This window comes from Muscardinus avellanarius (assembly GCF_963383645.1).
Source record: "Muscardinus avellanarius genome assembly, chromosome: 4".
NCBI classification, from domain to species: Eukaryota; Metazoa; Chordata; class Mammalia; order Rodentia; family Gliridae; genus Muscardinus; species Muscardinus avellanarius.
This window is the reverse complement of record NC_137789.1, coordinates 40,110,246-40,137,544: the sequence shown is the minus strand read 5'-3', so window position 1 is coordinate 40,137,544 and position 27,299 is coordinate 40,110,246. Positions and strand designations below refer to the sequence as shown.

General features: G+C 38.2%; 1 protein-coding gene across 3 annotated transcripts in view; it reads left to right on the top strand.

Moving 5' to 3' along the window:
- The window catches only part of VPS13B (vacuolar protein sorting 13 homolog B), a gene marked incomplete at both ends in the record, with an annotated part of 689,491 nt that overhangs the window by 620,594 nt on the left and 41,598 nt on the right, over window positions 1-27,299 (top strand). For all 3 annotated transcript variants that reach the window (XM_080693506.1, XM_080693505.1, XM_080693507.1), the window contains 11 exons: window positions 2,592-2,747; window positions 13,576-13,839; window positions 14,774-14,857; window positions 15,036-15,211; window positions 15,813-15,983; window positions 16,303-16,504; window positions 17,595-17,783; window positions 20,379-20,525; window positions 22,670-22,953; window positions 25,252-25,379; window positions 25,599-25,798. In XM_080693506.1, coding sequence (XP_080549632.1) covers window positions 2,592-2,747; window positions 13,576-13,839; window positions 14,774-14,857; window positions 15,036-15,211; window positions 15,813-15,983; window positions 16,303-16,504; window positions 17,595-17,783; window positions 20,379-20,525; window positions 22,670-22,953; window positions 25,252-25,379; window positions 25,599-25,798 — 2,001 coding nt within the window. The remainder of the gene's footprint in view (window positions 1-2,591; window positions 2,748-13,575; window positions 13,840-14,773; window positions 14,858-15,035; window positions 15,212-15,812; window positions 15,984-16,302; window positions 16,505-17,594; window positions 17,784-20,378; window positions 20,526-22,669; window positions 22,954-25,251; window positions 25,380-25,598; window positions 25,799-27,299) is intronic.

The window sequence follows — 27,299 nt, the reverse complement described above, 5'->3', positions numbered from 1 at the left end:
CATAAGTATCTGAAATTAAGATTATTTTTCAAAATTTATTCGTGCATTTATACAACATAGTGAAGTTCCTTGGTTAGAAACGTACAGACACACAACTGCTGGTACATTGCCCTCCGTATCCACCATGCCCCCCTTCCTCCCGTATGAGGTAGTGAGATTGGTGAATACATTCACATATTGCCACTGTATTATTGAACTGCTCCTTTACTCCATCATTCCTGCCTCCCTCCCCTCTCCTCCTTCCACTATTCTACTGGTTTCTCCCCACATTTATCTCAAGTGCCTTATGTTTCCTATTTTCTTTTAGCTTCCATATATGAGAGAAAAATATTTTATTAAATACTCATTTTATGTATAAATATCACTATAAATACTATTTTATGTATAAATATCACTATAATTTTTGAGATTTGATTATTTTCATTAATCTTGATGCATTTATTTATTCAGTAATTTATTAAGTACCTACTGTGCACTAGGCTCTTAGAGTGATGAGCTTATTTATAAATCTTAAAAACAAATAAAAATAGAGAATAAAAAAACAAAGCTGGGAGTGTAGCTCAGAGGTAGAATGCCTCTGGGTTCTATCCCCAAACCACACACACACACACACACACACACACACACACACACACACAAGTGTGAGGGTAGCTTGGAGGTAGACTCTCCTTGGGTTCAATCTGTAGCACACAAAAAAAGCTATATATAACAAAAGGGAAAAATATTAAATTTCGTTTATGTGTCATATAAACATTTTAAACATCTTTCTTTTTTTTTTTTTTTTGCAGTACTGGGGATGGAACCCAGGGGCATTCTACCTCCAAACTACATTCTCAGGCCTATTTTTCAGTCTTTTTTTTATTTCTTGAAACAGAGTCTCATTGAGTTGTGAAGGGCTTCCCTAAGTAGCTGAGGCTGTCCTTGAACTGCCATCCTCCCATCCTGGAGTCCTCCCATCCTGGATTATAAGCATGTGCCACCACACCCGGCAAACATTTTTCTTAAAGTGTCATTTTATACTTACTACGAATATAGAACTTTGTTTATTGTCAATTCCGTACATCTTTTGGAATATCGACATAAACTGATTTTCTCGGCTGCAGCTCCTTGGTAGTAATCAAAATAAGTAATACTAAGCTGGGTGTAGTGGCACATGAACTTGTAACCCCAGCATTTGGGAGGCTGAGACAGAAGGATCGCGGTTCGAGGACAGCCTCAGCTACTTAGTGAGGCCCTTTGCAACTCAGTGAGACCCTGTTTCAAAATAAAGAATTAAAAAAAAAAAAATAGGGCTGGAGTGTAGCTCAGAGGTAGAATGCTGCTGGGTTTCATCCCCAGGACAAAAAAAAAGAAAGAAAAGAAAAGAAAAGAAAGAAAGAAAGAAATATTTAAATAACCTCAAGAGATATCTGGATATTACCCAAAGTGGCAATATTATATGAATAAATAAAAATATGCTTCAAGAGACTCAACTTGTAAAATTATAGTAAGTACCTAATGCAAAAAATAAAAAGAGCAAAGAGCTTTTTTACATCAGAATATTGAAGATATATCCAATTTGATAACATGGTCTCATAAGGAGAGTATATTAAATTAATTAAATCTTCAAATTGCCATTTTGTTATCAAAAGAAACAGTAAGGAATGGAAATTTAATTTAAAAAATTATGTTATCCACCAGCTCCAAGCTCCCTGGCCTGTCTCTCAGGTCTTATGCTTCTTTGGCAAATATGCCAGCAAGACTGGATCATCCAATCTCCACAAACATCTTACCAACCCAACTCCTCAATGATCTGTCTCCTTGGAAACCCCTCCAACATACACAGGTTAATGTATGTGGCTTTGTGGGATGTTTCTGTAAGACAGATAGCCAGGCCATAAGAAGCAGCATTCCAGAATATTGAAGTTATCTAACCATAGGACAGACGGCCTTATAAGGTATATGGCCTCCTCCAAGACTGGCATCACAGAGTCTGACCCTTAGTACACCTGCCTGAAGAAAAGACCTCCTATAAGGCTTGGGTATGGTGTGGCCTCTGCCTACCATCAACACACTGGCCTTTGTGGACCCTTCTCTCAAATATGTACAACCTCCATATCCTTCTATATGATTAGAGAGAGAAAATAAGTTACTCTCATGTGTCAGTAGTTGTAGTAGTAGTAGTAGTAGTAGTAGTAGTAGTAGTAGTAGTAGTAATCTGCAAATCAAACAGCTTTAATTAGGATCTAACCATGAGGAGGAATAAACAGTCAAGACCAAGGTTCTTTGATCTCACATTTAAACCTTCTTGTCCTCCAAGTGAATGAAATGGACTTTTCTCAAATGTTCAACAGTCCTTTCATCATTTGGTAGGACCATTATTTGTGAGAAGGTTTAAAATGTGATCTGGAAGACTACTTTGACCCTCTGTGGCATAATTGCTATTCTTAGCCTAGTGAAATGAGCTGGAAGTGGACGAATAACGCAGGTCAGAAAGAAAACAGATGCTCAATATTACAAATAGAAGAATTTCCAGCAACAAGACTTTCATTTGACAATGAGATTTTTGTTGGCATGTTTGGCATTGTGATGGTCATTGTTTTTCTCTCCAGCTGTTACACATCTGTATTGAAGGTTGGGGCAATTGGCGCTGGTCAGAGCCCTTCAGTGTGGACCATGCCGGGACGTTTATTAGAACAATTCAGTACAAGGGTCGAACCGCTTCACTCATCATCAAGGTCCAGTACCTGAGTGGAGTGCAGAAACAGGTAAGTTTCTTTGTGTTCATGACCTAGATAACTCTGAAGTATTTGATGCAATGGAGATGAAAGTTAACAGAAATAGAAATTTATAGTAGAACTATCACAGTGGCTCTGCCTGGTTGGCCCTACTGCTATTTAACCAGTGCTCTCAGGTGATCCTGAGGAGGAGGATGGTTTCAAAGCCCTTGTCCCACATCTTTTACAAGAGCTGCTAACGAGCAGTAAAACTTACTGATTTTAGTTTTACCTCTTCTCCCTGTCACCACCTACCTTTGGGTAGAGGTGCTAATGAGCTGTGAAATGGCCAAAAGGCCTTTACTGAGAAGAAAAAGAAGCAACAGTGGCGGGGATCCTGGAGAGTCCACAGTGGAGAGCCAGGGGTTGGTTCTCATGCACGTGGGAAATGACTGTGTAAAAGTACGATGCTCTCCCCATGGCCGAGGGGCCTGGGTTTCCAGCGAGCGTCTCTCTTCCTAGGAGTTAATATTAACTTCAGTAAAAATTCACTTCAGTCCAACTCTTGGCATATAAAACTTAGCTCTCAGCACATATTTTTACGTATTTTGTAAAACTTCCTTTTGGCTGTTTTTGAAGTTCTAAGACTGCAAAGGGAGAAAAAGTATCTGACACTTTTTTGTGTTCTTAAGATGTGAAAATGTGGTTTCTAAAAGATGTTTTTCAAGCGTGGAGCATATGACAAGAGTAGAAAGAAGAGAAGGAAGTATTAAAATCCAAATACTGGCTTCACTGCACACATAATAACTGGACTTGTCGTAAGAGTTTTAACATATACATCTGCGCCTGGATTGTAGCAGTCGGCCCAAGGTTTGTGTGAACTGAGGACATGATAAAAACAACACTCGGTCCTTGGAAAGGGGGGTTCCTCTGTACTCCAAGAAACAAGCAGGGAAGGTAACAGTAGGCCTCATACCACACATGTTCTGGATCTGCACCTAATCGGGGAGCTAGACTTCATTCTCTCATTTTTATGGGCCACGGAAAAGGAAAGAGAACTTAGAGCAGAGGAGTCCAGAAGAGAAGTGGAGGGGCGTCTTCCTGTTCCAGAGCTTGTGTTGATCACTTACAGTAGAACAGTAAAAGGGAAGGCACCAAGCAGATGACACAACCATTGCTCTTAAATTGCAAGTTTGTGGAAATCCAGCCATAAATCTACAACTGTCAGGGAGTGTGAAGAGAAGTTAGAGGTTTCACTAAGGAGATGTGACTCAAGCTGGGCTTTGGAAAATCTGTAGAATTTCTATTAAGAAAGAGAATTCCAAGCAGACAGTGTAGCACAAGCAGTGACAGAGACGGGACAGATGAATCTCACTGCAGGACTTGGGAGGAGCCAGCCTGCTCGTGGGAGCTCTGAGCTAGTCATAAGAACTGAAGTGTCACTGACTCCCACCTGCTCTCAAAGCTCTCTTACATGAGCGTGTACCCAAAGGTACATGCTGCTTTTCTGATCCTATAACTCATGGTCTATCAGAAATGCCTCACTCACCTTCCACCGTCACTGAGCCTCTGTTTCAGAACAATGGGAAGCCCTTTCCCTAACATGTAGCCCTTTTTGTTGTTGATTTCTGCCAATTATTGGGAAGTACTTCCTGAAATTTGAGCCACATTTTTCACCATTCCACCAGAGTTTAGGATTCTCCAGAATTGTGAGGTGCACACAGTCAGCAACAGCAACTTGCCACAAGGACTTCACAAGTCCTTGTGGGGAACCAGTATGTTCCCCCTTACTTTCTTCCTCTCAAGTGGCCCTCAAAATCCCTAGAGAGCTTGTCAAAGCACAAATTACTGAGTCCCACCCCCAGAGTTTCAGGGTACCCTAGGTCTTGAGCATGGCCTGGTCATTTGTATTTCTAACAAGTTGCCGATGGCCCTGATGCCACTGGTCCAGGGGCCATACTTTGACTACCACACCTCAGATCTAAACTTTCCAAGTTTGTTCAACTATACTGTGTATGACTGCTAGATTATTCACCAGTGAGTGAAGTGGTAGAGTGTTGCCATGGAGAAATGGTACGTTATGGTAGTTAAGATCATAGGCAACCTGTCTGTATCTCCTTACTAGCTAGCTGATATTCAGCAAACTAACTTCTTTGTGAATCTGTGTATCTGTAAGAGGAGAATAATAGTGCCTTCCTCAGAAGTTAGCATGAGGATTGAATGAGTCTGCATGTATAAAGTGTTTACACTGTCATAGCCCAGTAAACTTCCGTTACAATTCCTATGATGAAATATCATCAGAACTGAGTAATGCTAATTAGACTTTTTTATAATGTCTCATTCTTGCATTGATATGTATTTTCAAGGAATTATGTTAAATTTCATGGATATATTAATGTTTGCAATATTCCTACACACATATTATACTATGCAGCAGTATACCGAATGTCAAATTTCAATGTTGTGAGGTTTAATGACCCAGATTTTCTCCTAAAAGTTTATAGTCTTAAGATTTATATTTAGGTCTTTTATCTATTTTGAGTTAATATTTGTATATGGGATTAGGTAAGGGTCCAATTTTATTCTTTTCCATGTAATTATTATTTTTCAACAATATTTAGTTAAAAGATTATTATTCCCACCACCAAATGTTCGTGGAAACCTTGTCAAAAATAACTTGACAATATAGGGAAGAATTTAGCTCTAGGCTTTTATTTAACTCCAATGGTTTATATATCTGCCTTTAGAATAGTACTGCACTGTCTCAATTATTGTAGCTTTATATGGTTTGAAATCAGAAAATATACATCTTCTAGCTTTGTTCTTTTTCAAGATCGTTGTGGGTACCTAGAGTCCATATTCCATATTAGGATAGATTTTTTTTCTGAAAAATAAATATATAAATATATGATAGTTTCACCTAAAAAATAGAAAAAATAGATTCTCTGGTAAGAAAGAAAGCAAAAAGAAATATTGAAATGTTATCTTTAAGTCATCAAAAGCTTGGTATCAGACAAATGAAACTGTTATGTGAGATTATCATTTTTAATTTTAGATAAATTGCTATAATACTAGATGTCAACCACTAAGCCAAGCACGGGAAGGAGGGATAGGGAGAGAATGGGGTGGGGATCGGGTGGGGGCTGACTGGGCAATGTGTGCATGTATGTCTACAAAAGTATGTATCCCACTATGATGTATGAATACAGTGTACCAATTAAATAATTTAAAAAAATAATAAAAAAATAAAAATAAAAAAAAGAAAGTTGATCATTTGAAAAATATCTTTCTAAAAACTCACAGTTTTACCTCTCTCCTTTTCCTTCTCCTCCCTATTCACTCACACATACAAGCAGATATTATAAATGTCTTTCAATTGGATTTAATTCTTATTGTCAGGATAGTTTAGCACTCAGATTAGCTCTAGTTAAAATACATCAGAGACATAGGATTCCTCAAATGGAGAAGAAAGGAAGGAAGGAAGGAAGCTTCGCAAGAGCCTTATGGATTCTTGTCTCCCTCACATCTTGATTTCTTTCCTTCTACTTCACCTGGGCCTGGAAATTTGCAATAAACTGCAGCTGCCTAATTACCAAGGCCTATTTGGGGAGGTGAGTGTGCAGGTCCCTGATATATTTTAGCCATGTTCATATGCCCCTGGGTAGTAGAGAATTGGCCAAAGCTTTTCTTAACATTGAAGTTTGGTCATCTATACTCTGATTTCCTATGATTCCATTTCTCCCACTTGAATGAAGAAAATTGACCACATATAAAATTTTCCAAGAACTTTGTACATTGCACAACTACTCAGATATAAATATGTACTTCTGTGTTTCCCATCCCCTCATTGAATAAACTTTTACCACTTTAAAAGCCAAAATGTGCATACACATGTATGTCTATTTGTATCTTTATACATACACTTTTAATCATTGTTAAGATATCATTTTCCAGTGCATCTGGTGCTCTGGAGTTATTCTTTAATATCACTATTCTTCTTGGCACTGATCTAATAAGAGTTCTGAAACCTGCTAAGTAAAATCATATGTGGAAATCTTCAATACACATCTTTGTGGCTTTGGGGAAAGAGAGGAATTAGTGTGAAACCTGGAAATATGTATTAAAGAGAAACTCTACATTTAAAAATTAAGTAGCTGTCTTCAACTGATAAATTAATCTTGAAATTCTAGGTATAAGTTTGAAAATAAAGGCATTGTGAGCTGGCCAACTTGAAGAAGAGTAGCCAGAGTGCCCCTGAACCCTACACCATGAGAGAGCCCACTCTAGTGAGTGGCCATTTTGGATCTCCTTCCATTGCAGTAGTCTTCCCTCCCTGGCCACTTGCAAAGATTTTCTTTTTATCAAAATTGAAAGCCTATTTAACAGGCTTTTTAGTTGAAAATGAAACTATAAAAACTCACCAAGAGGATCTTTGTCTTTAAACAAAGCGAGTCCCAGATGGTTGCAGAGGTTCTGTGGTTTCTGTGAGAGACAGGAAAATTCTCTTCTAAATCTCCCGAGGCCCAAAGATTGCAAAGTAAAAGCTGTGGGCACATATTGCCAAGCCTGGGCATATCAAGGATAGAAAATAGTTAAATACTGCCTTGGAGTTTTCAAATGTTTATATAAATTAGGTGCTGCTATGGCATCACGAAATTTATCATGAGTGTCTAGTAATCCCTAGCATATGCTGAAGGAAAGCTTGCCTGCTGATTTAAGACTAAATTCGGTTGACTTTTATGGTTTGTTATTTTGAAAGCATAGCTTTAAAAGATTATAATGCCTCACATATCTAGGAGAAGTACAAGAGTGAACTACATCTTGGTTTTACAGATGTAGTCCTTCTAAAGAAAATTTAAATGAATGAATAGTTGGAAAATAAATGTTTAAGAAAATGCTAAAATCCCACAGTTCAAATAGAGCAATGACAATAAATGTTTGGTCCATCAATCTTGCAGGTTTCTTTTGGATAAATAAAAGTTCATTCAAAAGTAGTTGTGTTTCTTAGTGTAAATAATAGTTTATTTAAAGTGATGATCACAGAGTGCTCTTGATGACATAAGAAATGTGTCAGCTAAGATGATTTCATCTGCAATTTATAAGATATGGTTTTTAAATCATCCTAGCAAGTTAATGAAGAAGACCCTATTATTGTTTATATTTTACACTTATTGTTTTATATCAGAAGAAGGAAGAAGGCAGGTACAGTGCTGGTTAACTCACTACCTCAGTGCTGTATCTGCTTTTCTGCCATCCTCTTGGATTTATCTTCTTGATCTCAAGATTTGCATCCTCTCATAGTACCTTTTATGGCAGAAAAGAAGGGCTTCTCTTCTCTAATGATCTTCCTTGTCATCCAAGAGTAAAATCCCCTCTAGAGTTTTTTTCCCATCTTCTCTTTCATATCATTAACAGAGTCCATGTGTACCCCAGGCCAATCACTGGAAAAGGGAGAATGGAATGACCAAGCTTAGTTTATACCAATACAGTACAGCCCCTAGGGGCCTAGAGAAAGGTCCACCTCCCCTGAGTATTTGGTTATTTCTTGATACCTAAACCAAATCAGAGTTTAACAGCAAGGAAAAAGAGGACCCTGCTAGGGGAAGGGAAGCAGTGATATATGCCACATCTGCCTTTACTTTCTTTCTTAGAATCTAAATTTTCTTAATAAGGAGATATTAATTTTATTGCTTTAATTTTTTATTGATACATTGTACTCATATATCGTAATGGGGGTACACTATGGTAGAGGCATTATGCACACATCACTCATTTAGCCCTTCCCCAATTTCCTCCCCATTTCCTCCCCCTTCATCCTCATGTTTGGCTCAGTGATTGACTTTGATATGTTTGTGAATGTGCATCATGTACATTAGGGAATCTCCCTCTTCATCCCCTCTCATCCCCCTCAGTTAGGTCACCTTTTTTGCTCATCTATAGATTCTCCTTCTTCATCTAGAGTTCCTCCTATGACACTTTTTCTCCCTAGCTCCCACATATTAGGGAGAGCATCTGATTTCTTACTTTTTGTAACTGACTAATCTCACTTAGCATAATGTTCTCCAGTTCCATCCATTTTCCTATAAATGACATAATTTTGTTCTTTATGTCTGAGTAAAATCCAATTGTGTACATATCCCATAGTTATGTAATCCATTCATCTGTTGATAAACATCTTGGGTGGTTCCATAGTTTGGCAATTGTGAATTGTACAGTTATTAACATAGATAATGCATGCATCAGTTTGTTAGTTTGATGTCCATTCTTTTGGGTAGATATCCAGAAGTGGTATTTTAGAGTAGGTTTATTCCCATTCTTCTGAGGATTCTTCATACTATTTTCCAAAGTGGTTGCACTAATTTGCACTAATTTGCAATCCCACCAACACTGTATTACAGTTCCCAATTCTCTACATCCTTGCCAACATTTGTTGTTGTTTATGTTTTTAATGATTGCCAATCCACTTCATAACACTATACTAAATACTCTATATTGGTTATTAGAATCCTACTACATATTCACTATCTCTAATCTCTACTATATAAGACCTTACCAAATTCATACTCTCATTCTATTTGGTCCTGTGACTTTACCCTATTCTTGCATTTATGACTTTTATCACTTTCCTCCTCACTCAACCTTCACCTTTGAATACAACAAAACTTGCCTTTGAATATACCAGCTGACACCTCCAGACTGAAAGAAATCTATCAAAAGCAACAAACACAAACTTCTGGAATCATAAGAAAGAGAAATAACAAGGAAGCAATGAGCTCCCACAACCCCACAGTAACAGAACCTGACAACACAGAATTTCAGAGATCACCAGAAGGACAAATCAGAAATTTAACAGTAGAAATGATACAGGATTTCTGAAAAGAATTTAGAGAGAGCCTGAAAGAAATAAAGGTGCAATCATTGAAATAAAGGAATCAATTCAAACTATAAACAATAGATTAGACTAAATGGAGAATAGAATCTTGCTCTTAGAAGATGATAACTCCAGAAATGAATACATAGTATATAATTTAGAGAAAAAACAATACGACTGTAATAATTTTATGAGAGACAAACTATCAGGATGATCCTCAGTATAGACTCTGGGCCAGATTGTCTGGGTACCAGCCTGCATGTTATTTGACATCTCTATGCCTGTGTTTTTGCTCAGTGTTAAGAAGGAGATTCATAGTAGTACCTACTTTATAAGGTTGTTATGATAATAAAAAGGTGAATTTTGGAAAATGCTTTGTATTTATCAGTGTTCTCTAGAGAAACACAACGAATAGAACATATGAATAGGGTGTGGGATTGATTGATTATAAATTGACTCAAATGCTTGTGAGACAGTTCCTAGATCTGCAGCCATCAAGCTGGAGAGTCAGTGTGTAGTTCAGTCTGAATCTGAGACCTGAGACCCAGCAGAGCCAGTGGTATAAGTTCCAGTCCAAAAGCTGGCAAACTTTAAGAGATGATAAGGAGACCCAATATTTCAGTCCAGGTTCAAAGGCCAGACAAGACCAATGTCCCAGCCCAAGTAGCCAGACAGAATGAGTTCTTTCTCAGGGTGGTGTGTGTATGTGTGTGTGTGTGTGTGTGTGTGTGTGTGTGTGTGTGTGTGTGTGTTACTGGGAATTGAGACATTGAACCCATGGGCATTCTACCTCTAAGCTATTCCCCCAGCCCAATTTTATTTTTATTTTGAAGAAGGGTTTCACTAGGCTAATGAGAGTTTCACTACTTGCTGAACTTTTCCTCAAACCTCAGCCTGTCTCAGCCTCCCAGGTACTGTGGTTACAGGCATGCACCAACAGAACCCAGCTGTTCCTCAGCATTTTTATTCTATTCAGGTCTTCAGTTGATTGGATGGTGTCCACTCACCCTGGGAAAGGCAATCTGTTTTACCCAGTCTAAAAATTCAAATGGAAGCCAGGTGTGGTGGCACATGCTTGTAATCCCAGCATTCAGGAGGCTGAGACTGGAGGATCACGGTTCATGGACAGTCTTGGCTACTTAGTGACGCCCTCTGTAACTTAGTAAGAACCTGTTTCAAAATAAAGAATAAAAAATAGGGCAGGGGGTGTAGCTCAGAGGTCAAATGTCCCTGGGGTTTTTCCCCAGACCTGCAAAAAAATAAAAATTTAAATGGTAATGTCATCTAGAAACATCCCCATAAGACATTTGATGCAATGTTTGGCTAAATGTCTGGCCACTTCATAGCCCAGTTGAGGCAGCACATTAAAATTAACCATTTCATGTTTAGACCTGTAATCATATTATGTGTAGAACTTATTGTTTTGTTTGGTTTTGGTTTTGGTGTTCTACCCCTGAGCTCCACCCTCAGCCATATATGAGAGAGAGAGAGAGAGAGAGAGAGAGAGAGAGAGAGAGTGTGTGTGTGTGTGTGTGTGTGTGTGTGTTATATAGCGATCATCAGAAGGACAAATAAAAAATTTAACAGTAGAAATGATACAGGATTTTAAAGAGAGCCTGAAAGAAATAAAGGATGCAATCATTGTAATGAAGGAATCAATTTAAACTATAAACAACAGATTAGACTACATGGAGAATAGAATCTTGCTCTTAGAAGATGATCACTCCAAAAATGAATACATAGTATATAATTTAGAAAAATAATACGACTAATAATTTTATGAGAGACAAACTCATATATATATTTGTGATAGTGGAACAAATTCATATATATATTTGTGGTAGTGGGGATGGAAACCAGAGGCATTCTACCTCTGAGCTATACCCCCAGACCTATTTTATTCTTTTACTTAAAAACAGAGTCTCAATAAGTTGCAGATGGCCTCATTAATTAAATTGTTGACGCTAGCCACAAACCTGTAATGCTCCTGTCTCAGCCTCCCAAATACTGGGATTGTAAGTATGTGTAACTGTGCTGGGCTCCTATCTTATTTTTAATTTTGAAACAAGGTCTCACTTAGTTACCATACCCTGCCCTGAAACCTGCAATCCTCCTGTCTCAGTTTCTCAAGTACCAGGATTACAGGCACTGCACCCAGAAAGAGACCTTTTTTTTTTTGGGGGGGGGGGTCTGGGGATGGAACCCAGGGGAATTCTACCTCCAAGCTACACCCCTTGCCCTATTATTTTTTATTTTTTATTTTGAAATCGAGTCTCACTGCGTTGCAGAGGGCCTCATTAAGTAGCTGAGGCTGTCCGCGAACCGTGATCCTCCAGGTCTCAGCCTTCTGAATGCTGGGATTACAGGCGTGCGCCACCACGCCCAGCTGAGACATTTCTTAATCCCTACTATGAACTATACTCTTAGGTGGTTTCAAAATTGGGTAATCAATCTATGAGATTCATGGATAATTATGTGTGTTTTTTTGTTTTGTTTTGTTTTTGTTTTTTGGCGGTACTGGGTTTCCTGGAAACCGTTCTACCTCTGGGTTACACTCCCAGACGTATTTTCTTTTTCTTTTTTTAACTTGGAAACAGAGTCTCTTAAACCTCCTGTCTCTGCCTCCCAAGTGTGGGGATTACAAACCCACCTGGCTTTTTCTTTTTTTTTTTTTCTTTTTTTTTTTTTTTCAGGTCTGGGGATGGAACCCAGGGGCATTTGACCTCTGAGCTACATCCTCTGACCTATTTTTTTAAAACAGGTTCTCACTAAATTGCGAAGGGCCTCACTAAGTAGTTGAGGCTGTCCGTGAACCGTGATCCTCTGGTCTCAGCCTCCAAATGTTGGGATTACAAGCGTGCACCACCACGCCTGTCTGTGTGTTTTTAAATTTATTTATTTATTTATTTGCAGTACTGGGGATTCAAATCTACCACTCTACCATTGTGCTGCATCTCTAGCCCTTTTTATTTTTTAATTTTGAGACGGTCTCACTGAGGCTGCCCTTGAACATGTGATTTTCCTGCCTCAACCTCCTGAGTACCTGGGATTGTAGGCATGTACCACCATACCTGACAAATTCTGTTTTATAAAGATATGTACTGGTACAATGCAAAAGAAAAAAAGCTGAGTAAAGTAAAATTTCAATAAGGTTGTCAGTCAAAGATCATTTGTATTCATGTGCACAGAGATCCCTTACTGCAGAGGAGTATAGTAAACCCTTAGAAATCAGCTTCAAGTATTTAAGAAGAAAAATTAGCAGCCTGATCACAGCATTCTCTACACAGAAGCGCATGGTTAGATATTCTTGCAGCTGAATTTCCTCTGGTCTAGAGCATTGCTATGTACCATCTTCCAAGCAGTAAAGTTCAAAAGAAGGTAATAGCAGTGTCAGGTGACATTCTCTTCTGTTTTTTAATACTAGTATATAATGAATACTCAATAAATACTGATCATTAATGCCAAAAAAAAAGAAACCAGCTTCAAGGAATAGACTAGTCCCAAGTTGCCTTCTCACTTATCAGAGCAATATGCTTACTTTAATCTCCCATCCTTTCAACTTCTGCATTATTTATGGGATTAACCATCGCCTCCTGGTCAGCCACTTTTTCTGCCTTCAGCAAGACTTTTCTCCTGAGTCTGCCCCTGCAACATTGGTTTATTTCTGGGGTTCAGCTTTAAGCCTCTCTTCCAGGTAAACTATCTTTTGTTAGTGCATATTTACACAGCTTTTATTTCACAGGTCTTATCTCCAGCTCCATCCTCTCTCTCAAGCACCTGACCAGTATTTCTATCTAAGCACCAGAACCTGCCTATGTGACTCTAAATACTGAAAGCTCATCATGACCAGAGAAAAAATGTATTCTTCCCTTTAAGTGTCATTTTTTTCTTGTATTAATCTAATTACTTCATTTGCTTTTCATTAACATTGACATATCTGTGTGAACATGTTTCCAATTAATATAATCTGAATTGATGAAGCCTATGGATATATACATTTTCTTTTAGATTATCATCTGTGGAAGACAGATCATCTGCAGTTATTTGTCCCAGAGCATAGAACTAAAAGTCGTTCAGCATTACATTGGTCAAGATGGACAAGCTGTGGTTCGAGAACATTTTGACTGCCTCACAGCCAAACAGAAATTGCCTTCATACATATTAGAAAACAGCGAACTGACAGAGCTGTGTGTGAAGGCTAAAGGAGATGAAGACTGGTCAAGAGACGTGTGCCTGGAATCCAAAGCCTCTGAGTACAGCATTGTCATCCAGGTACGAGAAGTAGCACCATCGAGAATAGAGCAGCTTTAAAGCCGAAATCTTCTGAGTGCACTTTTTATTTGATACAGCACTAAGTCTTATTAAAAAGATGATAAATAGCTGGGCATAGTGGTAAGCATTTGTAGTCGTAGTACTTGGAAGGCTGAGATAGGAGGATCACAGGTTTGAAGACAGCCTCAGTCGCTTAGTGAGACCCTCTTTCAAAATAAAATACTCAGAGGTATAACACCCTTGGGTTCAATGCCTGGACACACACACACATACACACACACACACACACACACACACACGCACAGTACACACACACACACACACACACACACACACACACACACACACACGGTCTATACAAAAGGAGAGCAATTTGTAAACACTATAGAAAGGCTTTGAATAGTGCTTTTCAGCCATTGCCCACCCATCTCTTCTCTATCCCTGCCAGATGCAGGTGAGTTATACCTTGAAAAAGATTCTAACATACTGGGGCTGGGACCGGTAGGAGGGGACAGAAGACTGTGGGGTGGCATCCTCTGTATTCTAGGATTTCAGTGATGGCCGGTTACATTTTTGTCTCTTCCTCAGTCTTTACTGTCATCACTTTCATTCCCAGGACAGACAAATCTCTTTCATTCTCCCAATCAGGCTTCTATCACTTTCTTCTTATATCCTTTCCTCTTCCTGGGAAAAATTGGCTACACCAGTTCAGTACACATTCACTTTATGCCTTAATGAGGTCTGGTTTTGTTTAGGTGTGTGTGTGTGTGTGTGTGTGTGTGTGTGTGTGTGTGTGTGTGTTGGTGATGGTGTTTTTTTTTTCTCTAAATGTTTTTACTTTTATCTTCCAAGCTGATACTGTATCTGTGTCTTATTTTGATTAACTAGTAAGCTGTTTAGTATTTAATAGGACCCTTTCCATTCTCATGTGCAGGTGCCATCTTCAAACAATTCCATTATTTATGTCTGGTGCACAGTTTTGACTTTAGAACCCAACTCTCAAGTACAACAACGAATGGTGAGTGCTTTCCCAATCCTAAAATATGGTCTATGGCTCTGACCTTTCCTGTTCTGAAATAAATTAAGGTCAGAGTGACCCAGGGAAGAGATTTATTACAAGTTTGTTTCAGCATCAAACAGCTGGAGTACTGCAACAAAGCAAATATGAAAGTTGTTCTGTCCTTTTATTTTTATAGATTGTGTTCAGCCCTCTTTTTATCATGAGGAGTCATCTTCCAGACCCCATTATCATACATTTGGAGAAGAGGAGTCTGGGACTGAACGAAACACAGATTATTCCAGGAAAAGGGCAGGAAAAACCACTGCAAAACATAGAACCCGACCTTGTGCATCACCTAACATTTCAAGCAAGGTATTGGCAACATACTTTGCATTTTTATATTTTCTTAAGAGAAATTCAGTAGAAAAGTAACCTTGTACTGATGGTGGGAGTGGGGAAGCATGGATAACTGGTTTTTGTATGATTTCTTAAGAGAAGATTATTTTAAAATTACCCTGCCTTGTGTTCTCTCATTCTCTTGTCTAGTTTTCAAAAAATGCAGCCTTTCTCGTTAAACTTAGAAACAACCAAGAGGAGTGACTCTCTCCCTCTCTTCCTCCTTCCCTTCCTCTCATCACTCACACTTCTCTCAAGTGTGTACTATCCCTTTATAATAAATCTCTTACTCTGCTACTCAAAAATAAAAAAAAACACAAGAGATCCATAGAAAATGTACTTTAGTTTCAATTTAATTGGCACATGGTATCTGTAGTGACTAGATATGACTATAATCTCACCCAAACTTGGGCGGGTGGGGAGGAAAAGTACACCATATGTTCCTAAGTCACCCATAATGGACTGAATCCTACAGAAAATTATTGGTCTGTGGTATACTTGTAGCTATATTTTCTTGGACAAATTATAGACCACTTCAGAAATCTAGTATTCTGGTTTTTTTCTTTCCATTTCCTAGAGAAGAATATGATCCTTCAGATTGTGCTGTTCCTGTCTCCACAGCCCTCATTAAGCAAATAGCCACTAAGATACACCCTGGTGGCACAGTTAATCAGATCCTCGATGAATTCTATGGGCCCAAACAATCCTTGCAACCCGCGTGGCCCTATAATAAGAAGGATTCCGACAGGTAACAATCTTTAACAAGTGTTTTATATACACACTTAAAGATATTAAGAAATGACCATTCATGAAAAAAGGTTATCTACATATTTGTCAGATTCTGACCTTTTGTCATATAGTAGGTATGTTTTACCAATTTCCTACTCATAATCTAGAAAATATTGCATGAGAAAATTGTTTTCTCCTGCTTGAAAATTCATCATTGCATGACTGATGTGAAGAGGTATCATACAGGAGCATTGTGTGTCTGGAATCCTTAAACACATTTCTTGAATACTGAAATCATCGTATTTCATTGAGTCTCTTGGATGTGGTATTTGGAACAGGAATGAGCAGCTGAGCCAGTGGGATAGCCCAATGCGAGTGAAGCTGTCGATCTGGAAGCCATATGTTAGCACTTTGTTGATAGAACTTCTACCCTGGGCCCTGCTTGTCAATCAGTCCAAGTGGGATCTCTGGCTATTTGAAGGAGAGAAGATTGTTCTACAGGTTCCTGCTGGCAAAATTATTATTCCTCCTAATTTTCAGGTACTGTAACTTATAAAACTAACATAATTCTTATCTCTCAGCAACTAGATTTTATTCTGAGGTTGCGTTATGATCCTAACAGAATGAATCAGACGTGGAAAATTGCCCTCACATATGCATACATAAGGGGCATGGAATGTCGTTTGATATTCAAAGACTTTTCAGATGATTTCGTCCCCAATCAGCAGTACTCATGGTTGAGTTATCATTAAATTTGATAACTTGTGCTAGTTTATATTCTCATTTCCATTGTGTACAGGATATTTGACATGCATCAGTATTAGTCTGTCAGTGTGTTAAGGATGCAGAGCCATTATGTGCTAATAACCACCCCACTAGACACTCTTTGTAGTTCTGGAAATTCTCTGAAATCTGTATGGTGCTGAGGATTTCTCAGCAGTCATTTTTGTGAGGACCTCTTTTCCTTGACAAGTGAACTCTGATGTCTGTAATTATGAAGATTCACTCAAACTATTGATGATAACAATATGGAACCATTAGTGACACAGGAAAAAACATATAATTACAAGATAAAATTTCACAGGAAGATTTTATATTCTGTCACAAGAGAACTAACTTTATATGGCTGGTTCATTTCAAGAAGACAAATATATATATGAGAAAATGGAGTAAAAGAAACTCCTAAATAAAAAATTTCACTGATAGAGAACAATTTCAGAATCTTTTTTTTTCCTAAAAAATGTTCCATTCCCTAAACATCTTTATTCAATTGTATTTTTTAATAATAAAATGCTGTTACCTTATGGAATTGGAATGTTGACCTATATGGACCTAATGTTACATATTATTCTCTTGTCAAGTGAGATGAAACCTTCAGTTTTTAAGACTTTAGTATTTATAGAATAGTCACATCTTGAGTTTGGGTTTTCTCCCCCTTCCATAAGTATGAATTTTACTGTGAATCAAAAAAGACTATGGGAACCAATATAAAATGTATCTTGCCATTATTTTAAAAATATTTGGTGGCCTTAGTAGACTTATTATAAAATATAAAAAAATATTCTGGGGATTGAGGTAAAAATATCAGAGTTGAGAAAAATACTTTATAATTGAAGCATTATTTTTCCAGGAGGCTTTTCAAATTGGAATATACTGGGCAAATACAAACACTGTCCACAAATCAGTAGCAATTAAACTGGTTCATAATCTGACATCTCCCAAGTGGAAAGATGGAGGTAATGGTGAAGTTGTGGTTTTGGATGAAGATGCATTTGTTGATGCTGAAATAAGGCTTGGTGCTTTCCCAGGACATCAGAAGGTAAGACCAAGTTGATGTGGCCCAGAGGAAATAGTGTTGCATCCCTTTAAGCTATTTAAAATGAACATACCTTTTCTTCTTTAATCCCTTTTTTGTTTGACTCATTCTAAATAATTTACAACAGTGAAACACTTGATTTCTTAACTTCTTAGACCTCTGTTTTACATTTTTTGTGTTGTTACTAGTGATAAAAGCTATGTCACATAATTTATCCAGTAACTGCTCTATTTCAGAATACTCAGCACTCACTTGATTTATTGTATGTGTGTGAGGGGGGTGAACTTATTCCAGAATAGCCACAAATTCTACTTTGCCTCCTTTTTTTAGAACAGGAAGTAGAGTCACTAACATTGAGTGGAAGAACAAAGATTTCTGAAGCAAGAGTTATATTCCTGGAAAGGGCATCATCACCAAAATGATAGAACCTATTCTAATCTTCCCATAGAACCAGTGTTATAAGAGGAAATTGTATTATTCAACAGCCCACTGGTGCTCATGTTTTTAGAGATATGGATACAAAAAAAAACCACATACTTAATCAGTTATTTGACTAAGTGCAACTTGTGTATGCTTTTTAGCATAAATATAAAGCCTATAGAAACCAGTGAGCTGAATAATACAGTAACTAATCACATTAAATTGTACACATTAAAGTACAGTATTATAGCACACTGTGCAGAAGTCTTATACTGTACTTATATTAACTTTATTATTTTCGCTATCCCAATTGAGAAAAGAAAGGCATACTTCGTCAGAGCAAAAGAAGTCAGAATGACCTTTCTCTGGAGAGAAAGTAGGTTTTTGATAAGCATCTTAGAAGAACCTTTTGAGAAAAGTTAGGATCTTTTGGTCACTCTTTAAAAAATAGATTTCTCTAAAAAAAGAAGTTGGTCTTCAGTATTCAAGGCTGGTATCCATTTCCTTAAAGTTGTCTGGGCAACACATGTTTGTGTTCTGCTGGCCAGAATGCTGTAACATGGTGTAAATGGCAAAGAGCTGTAAGCATGAATCACCTAAGGTTGAATAGTTGTAAGTTGAGAGCTGCCATCGAAACCTGGAAGAAAAATGTCACAATATAATCAAAAACCCCATACGTCTAGCACTCACAAACTAGCCACAGCAAGTGCTGAATAAATGTTTGTGAATAAATGATCCCTCAGAAAATATATCAATGTCCAGTTTTTCTTTAGCACTAACTCTCAAACATTTTAGTTTCAGGACTGCTTCCCACTCTTTAAGTATAGAGACCTTTTGTTTCTGTGGGTTATATCAGTTTTTAACAGATTAGAAACTCCCAGAAATTTTTTAAGCATAATAATGTAAAAATATTCCACTAGCTATCAGAGCAATGACATCATGTGTCCTATGGCCTCTGTGAAACTCCACTGTACACTCAAGAGGAAATTAGAATGAGAAGATAAAGAGCATTTTAGTTTATTGTAAACTAGTTTTGAACTTAGAACTCTCTGCTCAGAAATCCCCTTCACTCCCCAGTCACCCTCTGAGGGTTGCTATTCTTAGATGACCATTTCCCAGATGGTGGCACCAGGCAGGCAACGCCTTCGAGGCTCCTCACATGATGCAATAAGGCAAAGAGAGGCTGTGTGTGGTGCTGAAGAGGACGCTTCACAGTGGAGCCAGTGGAGCCAGACCACATGGGCCAGCCCCAGCCAGACCTTGGGTGTGTTGCTCGCCTACCTCTCAGTGCCCCACCTTCCTCTTCTGTAAAACAGGGATATTAGTTACTACTTTGTGTAGGTATTGTGAGGAATTTGTGAGAGCATAAAATGACAATATCTGAAGGGCAGTCGTTATTGCTTCGTTCACTGTCGTCATTGTTAATGTTCTCAGAACTCCTTTTGGTCTATAGTGGGTGTCCTGTGAGACTGCTACTATAATGAGCATGTGGAGGAGGGATGCTGGGTTAGACCCTGTTCAGTACATGAGTGGCATTTGTTTACATAGCAGAGCTCCATAAATATGTATTGGGAGGTAATCTGAAATAATCTGAAAATGAGTCTCTTGTCTGTCACGACACAATAGCAACAGCACAAGGCACTGGCTTGCTCAAGTACCCTAACCCCTTGTAGTAGCCAGGGCATTTTTGAGACTGACAGGGAATGCTACAGAGTACTCTGGAGAAAAGTAAACTTACTATCCTGGGCAAACCGATAAATAAAAGCCTGGGAGGGGGAAGGAGGTGAGTACTGAAGATTGAACCCAGGGGTGTTCTATGTCTAAGCTACAATCCTGGCCCTTTTTATTTTTTGTTTTGAACAGAGTCTTCCTAGGTTGCTGAGAGTCTTATTATTTGTGGAGGCTGTCTTTGAATCTGTGAGCCTCCTGTCTCAGCCTCCCTAGTACTGAGATTACAGGTGTGCAACCATGCCTGTTTATGATTTTTTAAAAACTTTTAAGAATAACTTCAGTAATCTAGTGAGACCTTCTTTCAAAAAATAAAAGAGAGCTGTAGTATAATGTGGAGGTAGAATGGCCCTGGGTTCCATCCCTATTACTACCAAGAAAAAAAAATGAAAATATTTGCATATGTCTAGTAATATTGTAAAAATGTCTCTCTCCTCAATTATCTTGCAGTTGTGTCAGTTTTGCATTTCTTCCATGGTACAGCAAGGCATACAAATTATTCAAATTGAAGACAAGACTACAATAATCAATAACACACAATATCAGATATTTTATAAACCACAGTTATCTGTCTCTAAGTTTCATTTTGGAAATGAGGTAAGCAACTCATAACATGATTGTTTTGTCTACATTTTGATATATTAACAATAAATAGGATCCACTCTTTTTCGCCTAGGGCAAGAAAGTGCTAACACTGACTATAGGTAAAAAGAAATCTGCTTAATTTTGCTGTAATTAAAACCATGGATGATGTGGTCAGTGCTTCCAAGGTAATTAATGAGGAGAAATCTACAAAGCTGTGGGTCCTGATACACTGCTGGCTTAGTTCTGCCTGCGCTCCATCTGCTCAGAGGCTCAAGCATGGTTCTTTCACAGGCTTACTAAACCACACGAGCAGGGATGTGGTCCTGAGGACTGGCTCCCAAACTCATGGAAAAGAACATCTGCCTCACAGGCTGCATTCGGGCAGAGGGTGAGGGCTAACCAAGCCACAATTCTGGGCAGTGAGCTTTGTGTCCATGCAGAGCTAATGTAAAAATGGACCAGCTCATTGATGTTAACATCTCAATGGCAAAATATATCACAATAAACTTAGAAATGTCGAGAAGGATTTTTTAGTCATCTCTGTGCAATTAATGTGAATAGTTATATCTTAAGATCTTTTTAAACTTAAACTCAGCTAAGGCTATTACTTAATGTCATTGAAACTTGTTATATAAGAAAGCATCAATTTTCTTTTTGGTGGTACTGGGGTTCCTGGAAGCCCTTCTACCTCCGGGCTACACTCCCAGACCTATTTTATATTTTTATTTGGAAACAGGGTCTCTTAAGCCAGCACGGCTGGCTTCGAACCTGCATGATCCTCCTGTCTCTGCCTCCCAAGAGCAGGGATTACAAGCGTGCGCCACCACGCCCGGCGAAAGCATCAATTTTCTTTACCTTTGGCTCTACTTATTATTACCCCTGACTTTCAATTCCTAAAAATTATATTAGAATAATCAGGATAAAAGTCTTACTTTCTAGCTTACACATTTTTTGATGTTTGCAAAAATGTCAGAGCAGTAGAATTTCATCCTACATGTTAATAAAAAGAAATAGGGGCCAGAAGAGTCCAGTTGATTGCCCAATCTGGAAATGGAGATTCATTGCAGGAGAGGATTTGACAAAAGCATCAGCATTCTGTCCTGGTACTTTTACTACTTCTCCCCACTCTAGGGCTTCCCGAGACATTGGGTCAGGAATTTCTACACTGATTTCTCACCCTTAAAATGGGCTTGATTTTGCATTCCTTGCAGATTTTGTGAGGATGAAATAAGAGAATGTAAGTAAAAAGATTAAGTACATTGCAGTAGCCAGCAGCAACCGCAACATTATCATCCATAGAACTCCCAAGCTGCCTCAGCTTCCTAGAGAGAAGGGAAGGCCCAACTCTCCCCGCAGAAGAGGAGTGGCCCCTGTTTCGGCACTGACCCTGCTCGGGGCAGGCATGGGATTTATTTTGAGAGGCCTGGTAATCACTAGCTGCTCAGAAAAACTGTAGGATGGCAGGAAAGCCCCAAGCCCAGTTGTAGGAAACCTGGCTTCTGCCTGGGCTTTGCCCCTTGTTGGCTTTGTGATGTTGGTCAAGTCATGGGCTTTCTGGGAAAGCAGCTGCTTCAAAAGAAGAGATTCAAATAAATTATTTTTGAGGTCCTTTTTAAGCCTAAATTTGGAAACTCTAATGCCAAAAACTGTGTTGAATTCTGCCTGAGGACTGGGGTCTGAGTTTGTTCCCGTCTCAGGATGAGTCTTAAACAGAATTTTTCTTCTGAGCTCCAGCTGACAATTCTACATCTCATTCAAATCTATTTTCCCAAAAGCTCCAGTGTACCACACCCTCTCAGTATAGCTGCCCCTGCCCCAGAGGATTTCCTTGCTGCACTGGGCTTCTCTGCCCTCTGGCACGGGGGTTTGTGAGATACCTGGGCAACGGTGAGAACTTTATATCACCTTTTAAGTCACGCGGTTCTATCAGGCTTCATTGTGCCCAGAAAAGCAGCCCCTGCTTCCACTGTTGATTAGGGCTTTTTGTGGCAACAGGATGATTGCTGATACTTCCTTGTCTCCAAATTGACCTCTTTATAATAATACATGGTTATGGTTTCTTAGAAACTGCTTTAAAAGCCTAACTTCATTGCCTTGCTGTGGTAAATGTGCTTTCTCTGCATTGTCTTTTTTTTCTTTCTCTCTCTCTCCTTTAGTATTTTCACGTTTTAGACAGTGCCACTTTCAGCATTTGCCCAGGTGGAGAGCAGCCGGCCATAACACCCAGCTCCCTTCCTTGCTGGGACTTAATGCCTGACATTGGGTCATCAGTGTTGGATACAACCCTGCTTCAGAAACAGATCTTGCTGGGCTTTTCTCCTGCCGTGGGTGGTGACAGCTGGCAGTGCTGGAGCCTGCCAGCGATAGTTAGGCCAGAGTTTCCCAGACAGAGTGTGGCGGTGCCCCTCGGGAGCTGCAGGGAAAATGGATTCTGTACCAGGTAAGAAGCACCTACGTGAATGCCCTTCTTTGCTTGTCAGTACCCCTGTGCATCGAAATGTCAAGAGACAGGAAGATAGGTGTGGTACTCCATTTTTAAGACTAGGATTTACTTTTATCTTTTGTAACTTCTAGACATTGTATACAGTTCATCAAATGTCACATTCACATATGGGTTGTCCCAGTGTGAGGGTTTTCCCTTCTGTAGCTTCTACTCTGAGGAATTGATGGTGTTCGTACCACAGAACAGCAGCAATACAATGTAATGCGAAAAAAAATCACTTTATTTTAGGAGTTCTTAGCCTCTGTAAAATGATAAAGAAATAGAGGCTATAAAATGGGCTCGGCTTTGTAAAATGATGAGAATAAAAGCTAAGATATGAGAACATCAAGTTGGAAAATATTTTTTTGTTTTCCTTACTGTACTTTTACTTCAAAATAGAAGATTTTGAGAAAAGTCATTTTAAAACATAACTTAGATAAACACAAGACATAGAAGACTCTACTGTGGCTGTTCCTGCACGCAAGTTGCTCCAATTACCGATTACCAATCATGCAAATAACAACCACAGAATCAAGCCAGAGACGTGTAATGGTTTCTTCATACTGGACTTCTATTTTGTGGTTGTTTTGCATGCAATACATCCTTTCTACAGCTGTCAGGAATAACTTATTTATGGTATATTTAACAACTACAAAAGAAAACATATTGTGACCTTATGAGAGGTACCTTATGCTCATGATCATGAATTTATAGACTTTTGGAATTTAGCCATACTAACTTTTTTGATGTATACAGAGATTTCAAATGGTAATATTTTAAAAGATAACAGCGTACCTCAAGTTGTCTATGACGGCAAGGTCCTTTTTCATACACACATTTTTTTCTTCTTTCACAACACTCACAAACACCCCTGATTTTACAAACGTTTTGCATCCTTATCCCTGCAAAGGGTGGTTACTCTTACAACACTGGTTTTAGATAATACTTAATGTATTAAGGAAATATTCTTGAAAGGCATGTGAACTTCTGCCTGTAAAACAAAGCTTATTTTTACACTGAAAGTCAAAATTTGAAACAAAATTTTATTTTGAAATTAGGTTTAAAGTCCTAGAAATGATAGTATAATTTAAACTTATGTGTAAATATTAAGCTAAATAGATTACAAGCCTCATAATCTAGTTCTAGTCCCCAACTTTCATGGCTATCAAAAGGAAATTGTCAAGCTGAGTGTGGCAACACACACCTATAATCTTACTAATTGGAAGACTGAGACAGGAGCAACACAAGTTCAAGGACAGCCTCAGCCATAGATGAGACTCCCAGCAACCTAGCAAGACCTTCATTAATGGAAATACAACCAGCCACTATGCATACATATATGAATATACCAATGTCAATCTAAGTATTCTGTAATGGGGAGAGGGGAAAAAGGGAGGTGGGGGTGCATTTTTGGGGATAGACGCAGACTGGCAAATGAGAAATTCTTTAGTGTACTATGAATCCCTTTTAATCGGCATAAACAAAGACCCACATTTGGCAAATTACCTAATTTTGATTAATTTTGATAATCAATGAATGGGATTAAGACTCTATAGAGAACTTTTTTCCTGCCTTGACATGAAATGGCATTTGGTAGTCTGTGGGACAATAGGATGTTTTCTCTCTCTTACTCATAGAAGGCAACCTATACCCATGTAGCTCTCTAATTCCAAGGAACATAGCTTCACCACTGATGGTTGAAAATGTATAAATATAAAGTAGCACTGTCTTGTGAAAATTGACAACAAACATTATGAGTCTAGCTACCTTTAGAATAGAAAAAGAGCGAGCATCCAAATTCTCTAGTTGCCCTTCTAGAAGGAGGTCATATCTTTCTTTACCAAAACTTACCGAGCACTTTTGGGGAGGAAGGTACCTTGACAAAGAGTTTTAGGCATTTATGCATAGAAGGGAAAGAGCAGGAGGCAAGTTGAGCCCCGGCTGAGCTGTGGTTCCCTCTAGGTGGTAGAGCTATGGCTTTTACCTTTTAAATAATCTTTCACATTTCTTCTGGGTATTGTATTATAGATATATATTGCTATTATTACTATTTAAATCAGTAATTATACAGTTTAGATATGGTAGCTATTAAATAAAGGGATGGCTCCTTCTTCTAGAAGACATTTCCCCTGAGAAATAAAAGAGAAGGTATTTTAGAGTTTGGAATATTGTAAATCCAAGCAACCATGAACCAGTACAGAAAATATACATTTTTTTTCTAAACTGTTTCTGTCATTTGATTCAATTCTGTTCTAGAGCTATAGCACTGACATATCAAGAACACTTTGGAGTGACTTATTTAACTCTCTCAGAAGACCCAAGTCCTCGAGTAATTTTTCACAACAGATGTCCAGTAACAATGCTTATAAAGGAAAATATTAAAGGTATATTTTATAGCATTGCATTTAAGTAATACAACTTATATTTTATCTTTTATTGAAAATATTTTATATTTTCAATTTAGTAGATACTTGTATCCTATGAAGAATGTTTAAATAAAAGTACTATTCACTCCTTAAGATATTTATTTTACCACATTATGTTTACAGTTTCTAAGTCTTTGTCTTCAAGGCCTAAGTTTGCATATGCCTTTTTAATTTCAGATATTCCAAAGTTTGAAATTTATTGTAGAAAAATTCCTTCTGAGAGCTCAATTCATCATGAACTCTACCATCAGATTTCCAGTTATCCAGAGTGTAGGACCAAAGACTTACTTCCTGGCCTCCGTCTGAGGGTAGAGTCTCTGGGTGAGATGGAACCCGAGTGGAGTGATGCCGTGGACATCAACAGTCAGGGGACACAGGTGAGTGAGCACATACTTCACCAGGGTCCAGAGGAAGCTCCCTGTTCTAAGGTTACTAGTTGTTTATGTTAAGCAAGGTTTCTAAATCTAAACTTACCTCTGCATGAGGACACTTTTTTATATTCTCATCAGGCTATAAATTCTTAATTACAAGTACATATCTCCAAATATACCAGGCAATTATTTACCATAGGGAGAGCATTGGTAAAATTAAGGATCTAACACAGGTCAAAAGTGAAATACAGTTGTTGGACTTCTTTTAATAGAAGGTATTCCAGCTGTCCAGATGTTACAGTGATCATAATACCAACCCTAGATTAAGTCCATTTTTGAAAATTTACAAATTTAAAAATATACATAATCATAATAGTAATTCATAATATATAATTGCAAATTTGTGCATTTTTTAAAAACCTGAGTAGATAACCTTATTTGTTTCCATGTTGCTCTGAATGTTAGTGGTATTGTTTTCTTGAAAATGGCACATGAACTTTTTGTTTCCCCTCTATTGTATATAAGACCCACCATTTGTAAGCATGCAATTGAGTAGAATTAAATATACTTAGAGTGTGGTACAACTATCACAACTGTTTATTTCTAAAACTTTTTCATCATTCCAAGCAGAAACTTTGAACCCATTCAATAGTAATGGGTTCAGAGTTGGGTACCCCAATTCCTTATAACCTCTATTCTACTTTCTGTCTTTGTGAATTTGCCTACTCTAGTAACTCAGATCAGGGAATCATAAAGTATACATCCTTCTGTGTCGTGATTTATTTCACTTAATATATTGGTTTAAAGGCTCATTTATGTTGTAAGATGTGTCAGAACTTCATTCTTTTTTATGACTCATTTTTTTCTATGATTTTTTAAGTTTCTACACATTTATTAGTCTTCATAACAAACTTATAAAGTAGACTCTACCGTAATGGTTTTGAAACAAATTAAAATTATATTCATAGTAATAGTGTAGTTATCATTTACTAAGCATTTTATGCCAGGCATTGAGAGCACTTTCACTCTTATCTAAGCTTTACAACAGTCTTACCAGTTAAGCTTGTTCCAGAAATAGGAAATGAGACCTAATTCCCAAGCCTTACCCGTCATGGGCTGGTACTGTACCCAGATCTCGTGGCTGTGAGATGGTGCTCCAGAGCCCTGTGCTGCGGCCTCACTGGGAATTCCTTGACTCCTCTTTCCCAGTCCTCCAGGCACATTCTTTCACATGTCTCGAGCTTCAGCTAAAGCCTCTGGGCACTCTTCTCCCTCACACTCTAGACCCTCTACATGCTCACCAAATATTGGTAGCATTTAATTGTACTTAATTCTCTAAATGATTTCCTGCCACATCTATATTCCTGGCAATTAGATACATTTCTTATTCATTCTCAACCCAAAGCAGGGTACCTGTCAGTACAGTAAGATTTAATAACTATCAACTGAATTAATGAATGGCTGAATGAATGAATTAAATTGAATGAGAGGATGAGGTTACTAAAAG